At 44.0% G+C, this 11,115-nt stretch overlaps 1 protein-coding gene across 2 annotated transcripts; it reads left to right on the plus strand.

The window, feature by feature from the left end:
• The first annotated feature begins 3,808 nt into the window (after positions 1-3,808).
• Positions 3,809-7,325, plus strand: LOC136512108 (endo-1,3;1,4-beta-D-glucanase). Of its 2 annotated transcripts, none has more exons than XM_066506106.1 (7): positions 3,809-4,144; positions 4,242-4,263; positions 4,979-5,105; positions 6,272-6,362; positions 6,462-6,551; positions 6,649-6,749; positions 6,984-7,325. In XM_066506106.1, exons 1-7 carry the CDS (start codon positions 3,994-3,996, stop codon positions 7,122-7,124), a joined length of 723 nt encoding a protein of 240 aa, XP_066362203.1. In that variant the 5' UTR covers positions 3,809-3,993; the 3' UTR covers positions 7,125-7,325. The 2 variants fall into 2 exon arrangements, with proteins under 2 accessions (XP_066362203.1, XP_066362204.1); XM_066506107.1 differs by having other exon boundaries at positions 3,811-4,144; positions 4,982-5,105.
• Positions 7,326-11,115: the final 3,790 nt, after the last annotated feature.

Below are 11,115 nucleotides of genomic sequence, written 5' to 3' on the forward strand. Positions count from 1 at the left end.
TGAACAATGTTTGTGCTGTGTTTATATTGGTCTATCTCTACTTCTGTACCACTGAAGAAGAGCGAAGGACCTGCTTGGTTTCTTCGCCGGGGAATGTTACACCTTCCTGATGAGCGAGGATAGCACGTGCAGTGCCTGTTTGGTTCTCTTATTTGGGCGTTTTGAGAGACCGTGCGAGTAAGATTTGGCTTGCTCGCGTGGGAGAGCCAAATCGGCTCGCCTGCTCGGGCGAGCGCCTCATTGCTTACACCGGTGCAGCAAGGCGAGCAAAGCGAGGCTGCGTCAGAAACCAAGCAGCCCCAAAGTGTCTGCGTCGTCCGTTGCACAGTTTTCATCTGACCTCTTCGTCCGCTCGCTGCTAATTTTGATCTCTTGCGCTACTATGAACTTGTTAGTTGTTCTGGAAGGCTGGAACCGATTATTGTTATTTGAGTAGTAGAAAACGCTATAACATGTCTAAGTTTCCTCTGTTATTTTAAAGTTACACAGAAGTTGCTATTGGAAATCTTTGCTAAAGTGTCAGTAGATAAGATTGCTAGCTATTGCACAAAAGTTGTTTCTGATGGTGCAGTAAGTATTAACCAATCAAAATAAGTCTTTAGTTGGATCTATGCAAGCTTTTTTGAAAATTGGAAATCTTCTAAGGCCTATTTGGCAGGGCTTTTTCACCGGCTTCAGAAGTCGTTTGGAGCCGTTTTATACTAAACGGGGTAAAACAAAATGGTTTCACCTAGAAAGCCCCTTAAATCGTGCCCTCACATAGGTTTGAGGTGTGATGGAGTAAAAAAATAGTGGCTTCACCTCATCCTGCATGGCGTTCTGTGAGAGCATGTTTTAAGAAACTCTATAAGTGGAGCCGTTTTGTCAAATGATTTACCAAAACGGCTCCAGCTCCACCCGTGGAGTTGTTCATGGAGCTGAAGCCCTAAAAAATAGCTTCACTAGTGGAGTGGAGCCGTGTCGAACGGGGCCTAAGTCATATCTGAATTTTTTTTGCCAAATGGCAACTGCTTCAGCATTCCTAAAAACAAGCATGACAGCGACCAGCTGTGGGGGTATGGCCCCCGGTATCCACAAGACAAGACATGAGTCGTACCATCAGAGGTGGCCCAGCCCACAAGATCAAGACGTGCACGGCGCCATTCGACGTGCACCACAAGCTATTATATAATACCAAATAGGATACTTTTCTTGTAACCCTACCCCTCCAGAGTATATAAGGAGAGGCAGGGGTCCTCTAATGGACAGATCGAGGTACAGATCATCCAGATCACTACAATACACCAAAGACATAAGACATAGGGTATTACGTCGATCAGACGGTCCGAACCTGTTTAAATCGCTATCTCTACGCCTTGTGTCACCATTCGGTTCTTGATTACACGCACCCTCATCGATCAATCTACCTTCGTAGAATATCCTTCGAAAGACTGTCAAGCATTTTTTATCGACACCAACCATCCACGACCTCCCCGTGCCTCCCGTCCTGCCCGGCGTGCCACCTCTTGGATCTTCCTCTCATGACCATGGCGCTCTCATGACCATGGCGCTTTTTGGGCCAGTCCGACACGAAAAAATCCCAGTAGGCTGGCCAGGCACGAAGCCTAGTACGGCATGACACAACGGCACAGCATGCCATGCCTGGCCTGGTGCCAGCGTGCCGTGTCTTGCCGGACGGCCGAATGACCATCTATACATAATTTTCTGCACACAAGCAGAGGCTGGAGCCTAGTTTCATCTTCACTGAGCTCTGCTCCTGTGTAAAAGCTTTTTTCTAGTCTTCTAGAGCGTCAATGTTGCTCGTGAGGGTAAAACCTACCGTTACTCGCAAAAGGTTACATAATATGTACTTCTTTTGTTCCAAAATAAATGTCATTCTCACTTCCGAATAGTCAAAACCTTTTAACTTTGACTAAATTTCACACGTGCTATTCTACACCTAGGTGTAGAACAATATTCTACACCAAACTGTTATACCAAAATTCAGTAGTCACCTGGCAGTAGTATTCAGTGGTACTGACGTATACTACTGACCGGTACTAGACGCGATTCAGTGGTACTAGGAGTATTTAGTATTTTGTGGTCAAATATTATTTTACACCTAGGCTGTAGAATAACTTTGCCAACCAAATATATATATATATATATATATATATATATATAATCATTAATATTTATAGTGTATAATTAGTATCATAATAAATTTATTTAGAATAAAAATGTTGCTAATATTTTCTATAGAATGTAATCAAACTTAAGAAAGTTTGCAAGGAACCTAAAACGACACTTATTTTAGAAGCAAGGGAGAGAGAGAGAGTATGCACGCTTGATCACGACAATGTATTTCTAGAGCGTGAATGTTTTTTTGTGATCGTCAAACCTACATTTGCTTGCAAATGGCTACATAATGTATCACAGCATGATGAGGTAAAGTAATGTTGTATGTAGGCATGTAGCCTATGAAATGGTAATATTAAATTGTGCATTAAGAAGAGTTGTTTCATTCAACAATCTGAACGTATAAAGATGAGTAGTACTCTCTCCGTCCAGGAAAGAATACAATTCTAGCACAATGTCGTGATTTTGTATCTTGAGTTCGATCAATTATGAATAAAAAAGTATCAATATTTATGATATCAAATAAATATCATTAGATTAATTATGAAATATATTTTTATAATAAATTATTTGGAGCCGTAAATATGAATAGTATTTACTAGAAATTTAGTTAAATGTGAACTAATTTTGTTGTCACGCAACACGTAGTTGCATTCTTTTATGAACGGAGGGAGTACTCTCGAAAAACATAGAATGAAACTGTGTACTAGAACTGACACCTTAGATAGAAGTTAGGACTCCCAGCCAGCTCGTGGTGTTGGACGTGGCCTATGAGAGAACCACAAGCATAAAGCAAATTATGCATGCGTCGTGTGATTCCTATGTTCACATTGGGCCAGTTTGGTTCCTTTCTCTAGCTAGCCAGCATCACATCTAGCATTCAGGCTGCCGCTGGCCAGGACCATGCAGGGCACTGGTGTGTTGGTTACCTTGAGGCTTGAGCTATTGGTTGCCCGTTCGCTAGTTTGTTATTGTGGTTGCTCTCTCTCTCACGCCCCATGCGAACCAGGTCCATAAGAAAACGGGATTAAAATTGGTTTCTCAGGAGCCAGGTCTAGCGGGAGTTTTTGCATGCCGTTAACAAGGCTCTGCCGCTCTAGTAACCATCCAGTGATCCAAACGTGAAGCTCTCTCACCCCACGAGCCAGGTCCGGCTGGAAGCAGGTTAGCAAAGACGCCCATAAGCGACGATCCTTAGACCACAAATTCACAATCAACCACAACTACAAGTCTACAACATTCTTTTTGGAACTTAGAAATTTCTTCTGTTTATTACGTGTTTTATAAAATAAACTATTTTTTTTACAAAAAATGTATAATTTGAATGAAATTTCTGCGTTCCGAGATGTTGTTACCGTGCAAAAAAAAAAAAGCTACCGCAGCAGATTAAGCGTTTTTTTATAAGGTAAGAAGATCAACCGATTAGTTGTATCAGCAGTGACGTCACGTGCTATGCCGGAAGACAGACGTGGTGTTGCCGGTTCCCAATCACGTCCACATCGGGCCCTGAGGTCGGGTGACTGTCCACCCACACCGGCAGAGCGACCCAAATCCGCTAGAGTCGAACCGTCTCCAGTCCGCGTCGTGTGCCGGCCGGCCGTCCCTCTCCGTTCGCCGTCGGCCCTCGGCCGTCCGCCCGCCCGGTTCCACCCAGCTTGGAATAACGAATCGTCGCTCGCTATCCCTCGGGCCTCGGCAGAAAGTTCCAAAACGACAACGGCGTCCTCTGGCTCTCCCGGTGCCGACCTGCCGTTCCCTATTTGTATCGTGCTTCTTCCGTTACATCCTTCTCGTCTCTTCTGCTCGCATCTAGCCTCAGCCCTGAGCTCACCACCACAACCCGAGGCCGAGGGAGAGAAGGAAGCAAAAGGACGAATGGCGAGCTCTCAGTGCTGCGATAACCCGCCAGCCCTGAACCCGGCCAGCGGGGAGGGCAAGGTCGTCGACAGCTTCGGCGGGCTCAAGGCCTACGTCGCCGGCCCCGAGGACTCCAAGGCCGCCGTCGTCCTCGTCGCCGATGTTTTCGGTACTTGCTTCGTTTTCCTCCGAATCTGCTTCCCCTCGAGATCTTTCGCTTGGGGTATGGCACGTTACAAGTACTAAAAGCCTTTCTCATCTTGCAGGATTCGAAGCGCCGATTCTGAGGTATCACTCCTTGTGACGGACTTCCCTCCTGTGTTCTTTATTAAAGTATTATATTATCCCTTTTTGCAAACCCCCTTGCATACAGAGATCTGAATCACTAGGGTTGATGGAGATGAACTGTGGTAGATTTTTAGGGGACATGTGGCACCAATGATAGGTGATTATGACATTATGTGCTGCTAGTACTAGTACAGTCTAGGCTGCTAGTAAAAACTGTTGATTATTTTGCTCGACTTCTAGTTGACACTGAATAGTGCTGAAACTTGTATCCTGTTGCTTAGTTGCCGTATCCAATTCAGAGTCTATGCCAGTGGGTGTTAAGTCACCATCTCCTGCTGGTTCTGGGAGTTTGTTGCGACAAGATGGAAAACAATCCTGTAAATCAGATCACAGTACAGCTACAGCAACTATTCACCGTTCACTATTAGTAAATAGCCTACCTATAGGCTAAAGAGCTTATTGCTTCATATATTACACGTGCATTCTTCCTGTGTGTTTTTGCAAATGGATCATTGGATTGTTATTCAGAAACTTTGGAACCGGACGATGTGTGTTCTTACTGTGTTGTATTTTTAGAATGGTTCCCAAAGTCCAATACTGAAGTTTAATGATGACCTCTTGTTGTGTCCTCTTTTAAATGCTACCAAATTTTATCATAATCACTAAGTGCCACCTGCAAACAGATTTTGATTGTATTTTCTTGTCTTATCTCAAGAAGGAAGATAGCCGACAAGGTTGCTTCGTCAGGGTACTTTGTTGTGGTACCGGATCTCTTTCATGGGGATCCTTATGTACCTGAGAATGGGAAGCCCTTCCCTGAGTGGCTAAAGTCACATACTCCGGTTTGTTGTCCCCTGCCCGTTCCCTGAACCATTCCTGTAAATATTTGGCTGTACCTTGTTTCTATTTACGATGATTCAGATCAGATGAGAAATAAAAACTAAGGAGATAATGAAGAAGTTATTAGGTGGTTAAAGAATGTTTAAACTCCTAACTGTCTGGATTATTAGGTGGTTAAAGAATGTTTTAAACTCCTAACTGTCAATATCCAGATGACGCTAAACATGATCTAACAGCATCCATTATATTGGCATTCAAATTGCTGTCTGTAATGTTACTGCCGAGTACCAATATATCTGATGAGTATGATTCTTCTCATTTAAATTGAACTAAAGTAGAATTTCCGACCTGCATACATACTGTTCACTGACAGTATGTTCTTTATGGTGCCATGAGATTTACATCTCTGGTTCCAAATCTGAGTTTCTTATATTTAGTGTGTGTGTGTGAATGATGATACGACACAAGTTATATTGCAATAGTTAAAACTTAAAAAGGCTATTCTAAGCACCTTTGTACTTTGGTATCTTTATTTTCTCTTAACCCGTTTCTTGTAAAAGCATGGATTGGGTTGGAATTGACACCATGGTTCTAAAAAACCTAATTACACTTACATTTACTGTCCACTAAACCTCAAACGGACCCCTAGCGTCTCATTTAGGGCCTGGGCATCCAATAAAACTCTGGGCACTTCTAGACGGTGCACGCAGGCATGAGGTAGTGCTTAAGCGGCGCAGAAATGCGAAAAGCGGCTGCCTGGCTGGCTTGGTGGGCTATGTGTGACCGCCCAGGCTGGCGAGCAGGAAAAAAACACCTGGAACTGGAAGAGCCAGCGAAATATGACGTGCGGGGATCAAAATTGCAAGTCCCTTCACCACTTCTTTGCAATTTTGTAAGAATTGGAATAAAAATTGCCTGAATGTGTTATCAATTCTTCTGAGATCGAAGTTGGGCATCTAATCTGAGCCATATGTGTTGCCAGAAAAAAAATTTAAACAAATAAAAAAACACAAATGCTTAATCACGTTTAATCTAACTTTAATCCATCTAGGCGCTAGGAAGTGGCCTAGCGCCTAACGTCTTTTGGAATCTTGATTGTCACATATTGTTTCCTTCCTTTCTTTTGCCGAACAAATTTCATCAACAGAAAAAGGTATTTATTTGCTAGGAAAAAGGGTTTGAAGAGGCAAAACCAGTTATTGCGGCTCTAAAGGAGAAGGGAGTGTCTGCTGTTGGAGCTGCAGGGTATTGCTGGGGTGGTAAGTAACATTTTTCATTGTACCTGTGGTTCTGTAACCGTCATCTTATCATCTGAAGTTTTGGTCCGCTGAGCATTTGCTTTCCTCTCACATTCTCAGCAAAGGTTGTTGTGGAGTTGGCAAAAGCTCATGAGATCCAAGCTGCTGTACTGTTGCACCCTTCTTTAGTTACCGTTGACGATATCAAAGGTCAAACTTCTTTCTTGTGAATTCTGGAGATGCACAAACATTGTTCTATTACAAATGATTCATTTGTTAACTCTACTATCTTCCAATATAACATCAGAGGTCAAATGCCCAATTTCTATACTCGGAGCTGAGATTGACAAAATGTCCCCACCAGAGTTAGTCAAGCAATTCGAGCAGGTCCTTTCTGTGAACTCTGGGGTAAGTTCTCATTTTCAACAACTTACACCTCAAGCTAGATCATTTGCTTGAGTTACAGAATCAGCCAAAATAGTATTCCTCTAGTGCCAAATGCGTCATTCGTGCATATGCACTACCATCGCTAACTCCTTCCAAATCATGCTGGACGCTTCTTTGTCAATTTTCATTGAATACGTGCATGCCCTGTTTTTGTGGAACTTCTGATCTTGAACTGTTTTTTCTCCTGGTCCACAGGTTGGTCACTTCGTCAAGATCTTCCCTGGTGTGGCGCATGGATGGAGCGTGAGATACAGCCACGATGATGCAGCTGCCGTGAAGAGTGCTGAGGAAGCCTTTGCGGACATGCTTGACTGGTTCAACAAGAACTTGAAATGAACTCTGCAATTGCATCATGTCTTGTAATAATGCATATTCCACTGTCCTGGGATCGGATCTGCTGTGTTAGGGCTGCCATTCAGAGTTCTCTGGTCTTAGTTGTATTAGTAGACTGGTTGTGCTAAATACATAATAAACGAGGTAAACTAAGACGATGATAATGTGTCCATTTGCATTTTATATGGATTTTGTTCAAAAATATGTATCATGCTTCTTTTTCTTCTCAAAGAGTTGCACATCTTTTATACTAGAGAGAAACAAAGGGTAAAGAGCCCCAAAAGAAGGGTGCAAAAATAAAAATAACATGGCATTAGGAGGCCAAATAAGGGTGCAAAATAAAAAAAAATAACTAGAAACTACGCGCGCCGCGCGACAGCCTGTTTTGGCCAGCCCGTGATGCGTGAGTAATAGGCCCTCTTTGGCCGGGCTCCGGCTCCTGAAGTGTAGGCGGGTGTCGGCCGCCCAACGGCCGACAGGTGCTTACAGGAGCCGGAGCCGCGGAGCCAGAAAAACGAGCTTCTCCGGCTCCGGAGGTGTCAGTGAGAGAAGAAAGGAGGAGAGAGAAAAACGGCTTCGGTGAATAGTAACCAGGTGTCGGCCGTCCAGCGGCCGACAGGCCGGAGCCGCGCGGAGCCCTGCCAAAGAGGGCCATAGACCCTAGTCGGTTTGTCACGATTGTTAATACATTGGTAAATATGGGCAATGAACGTCTCATCTTATAACACCTGGTGATAGTTTAGGGCTTTAGGCCATGTGTAAGATCCGTGGTGTTTAGGTAAGTTTCTTTTGTTTGTATAGTATTTGTTTGTCACATGAGTGATTTCCGTACATTAGAAGTGATGTAAAACTAAGGAGGGTTTTTAGAGCGCATGAATTTATTTTAACATGAACACTGTAGTAAAAGAGAAATGTTGTCTTTGTCGGAGAGAATCTAGAGTTTCAATTACTATCAAATGGTGGTGGCAGAAACAGTAACAGTGCGGCTCATAATGATTTGAGAGCCTTGTTTCCCTCATGTGGTAGCCATTGACATCAAGCTGCCCACGGGGGATGCGCTCAACCCATCGAACTAAACCCAAATATGTAGAAGTAGTGCTACAAACACATAAAAATATATCCTACAACTAAAATTATGAGTGAAGGAAGTAGAGATATAAATGGAGTTTATCATGTGGACTGTACGATCTTACTAATAGGTCAGACCAACTTATGGTTGGTTGGTGTAGTAATAGGTATGGAGCGGCTGAAACTTTTCTAAACCCCATAGCAAATTAATTGTTCGTAGCAAAATAATGCAATTAAGTAATGGGAAGTGAAGCATTTGTAGAAAATAATAAGTATCAAAGTATGTAACTTGAGTGATTTTAAAGTCAGAGGAGGCCACAAGTGTAAGGTTATTTCAATCAATATTGATTTTGGTACACTCTCTAAGTTTCTCATTAGTACCCACTGAGAACTGTCAGATACTCTTATATTTTTCCATGGGGAGAGCAGAGGTGGCTCAACCACGCCACGACACGCTTATAACCTGGAAGAAATATCCATCAAACACTTTTATTCATAACTTGGAAGAAATGGATTAAACAATGGTAGAAGAGGACCAACAAGACATGATACAAAATCATATTCATTTCAAGTTAGGGTAGTTGATGTTATTGTGTCTTTTCTTTAATTATCCGAAACCTGTCACTTAGCCTTCATCTGAAGTAAAGATATGGTGCGCCTTGTACACATAATATTCACAACACCTAGTTAAATTTAGGGCTCTAAAAATAATATAGCATTGTTGCTTATTTTACAAGGGCAAGTTATAAGTTGATCTAATTCAGATTGCAATAAGGATACCTTTGCATATAAGCAATTTCTTCTCAGCTCTAGTGAATAAATGACACCATATCTAAATATGTCGGGTTTTGCAGCTTAATAAGTACTAAGAATTAAGGGAGTTAATTATGACAATATATTCAGGTAATAACCAAGGAGAATAAGAAGTGTCAGATTCATGTATAAGAATGTGATTTGGCTCAAAGCATAAAAGACAGAAGTGTGTACTCGTTGGAATGAACCGATAGCATAGCAGCTGATCAAATTAAGCAAGAGGCTATCAAAGCTTGTGCCTCCTATCCCGAGGACAGAGCAAAATTGTGAAATAGGGTAGTGTTTAGTTCCTAAAATTTTGCAAAATTTTTTAAGATTTTCCGTCACATCGAATCTTTGAATGCATGTATGAAGCATTAAATATAAATAAAAAATAAAACTAATTACACAGTTTAAACGAAATTTAAGAGACGAATCTTTTAAGCCTAATTAGACTATGATTGGACACTAATTCCCAAATAACAATGAAAGTGCCACAGTATCATTTTCCAAAAAATTTCGCCAACTAAACAAGCCCTAGGATGATCTGCTGAGGGAACTCTAAAGTTGTATATGAAATAAAAAGAAAAATGAATACTCATATAACACGGTGATGATATGGCCATTTCGTCAAACACATGACATGCAAATTCATAGGGAGGCCATCAGGGCAAGCACCGGAGAACAAAAGCCAATATGGAACCACTTTCTATGATGATTGCTTCACCTGTTCGAGTGGGAGGAGATCGACGCCAATCTGCTCTTCATCCCAGCCAACAGCCACCACAGCACAAGCACCGAGATGTGCCATCTTCTCAAATGTATTGTACGGGCGTACTGAGCATGTAGGAAAGGGAGGTGGAGGCAATGCCATAATGGAGATGGGGCTAGAGAAAGCTGACGCGCATAGCGCCTCGTCTCTGGCGACGTCGCCTGGTATTGTTGCCGGTGGGCCCTATGCCAACGCCAGTGGTCCAGTGAGGCATCGGCCACGCTCGCCTCATTGCTACACACCCGTGCCGCGCCGCGCTGGGCTCGCCGGCGGACTGCGCCTGTGCCGGTGGCACGCACTCGTGGCGGCGTTCGCTGGGAGCTACATCCGTGTGGCGGCGTGCTCAGCTCGCTGCGCCACGCCAGCACTTGCAGTCCGTGGTATGTACGGCTGGCCCTAGGGCCCATGCCCGTGCCACGCGGCGCTCGACTCGCCCTCGCCGCCTTGCTGGTGGCCCGTGCCGCGCGAGCACGACGGCGGGAGGGGCCGACCCCGCGCCGTCGGCCCGCCGCACATCCAGGTGGCCTCGCACGGTCCCGGCCCTGCGAGGGCGAGGCAGAATAATTCGCGAGCCGAGCGTGTGGCGACGATTCGCGAAAGTTCGGGTTTCCAGCTTACTGGGCGACAAACCCGTGATGACTCCGATCGAACGGTGGATATCATATGAACACTCGATCCAACGGCTAGCGGGTGACGTGGCCCTAGCAGGTGTCCGCGGTTTGGGTGCAGGATTCCTATAAGAAGATACCTAAACTAATGCCCTTATGCACATATTTTGTGGACCTCGACCCAACTTCTCGGGTTCATTTTCGATCCGAAGTATAAAAATCTCTCACAAGTAGCGTACCACGTTCCGCGACCATGTAATAGCCTGTTCGGTTGGCTGGTTCGTATCGTTGCTGGTTCGTGAAGAAGTACTGCTGGTTGGTTTGTGTGAGAGAAAAATAGTGTTCCGACTGAAAATTTACGATCATTTACGATAAGCCACAGCCAAACGAACAAGCTAACCTTGTCGACCCGGAAACTTTGTGACTATGTTTTTGGTGTTAATTGACCCGTTTCGTGTGGTTTACTGTCTTGTCTGGTGCGGAGGTTTCTTGCTGATCCTTGTATTCTTTCCCTTTCTGGAAGTAGAAACATTGTTTTGTGGTGTGGTCTACTACTCCGCCGCAGAAGAGACAAAGACAATACAGTGGCTTTGTATTCTTTGCGGGTGCTCTACCTCCGCGGCTTGTTTTGTTACCACCTCGACCTCCTCTTGGTGTCAAGCCTATGTTCGGTTTGTGAGAGCTCTGGACAGAGACATATTGTCATCCAGCAGGGTCCCATCCCCTCTGACAATGTCACCCTTACGTTTGTTAG

This window comes from Miscanthus floridulus, chromosome 16 (genome assembly GCF_019320115.1).
Source record: "Miscanthus floridulus cultivar M001 chromosome 16, ASM1932011v1, whole genome shotgun sequence".
NCBI classification, from domain to species: Eukaryota; Viridiplantae; Streptophyta; class Magnoliopsida; order Poales; family Poaceae; genus Miscanthus; species Miscanthus floridulus.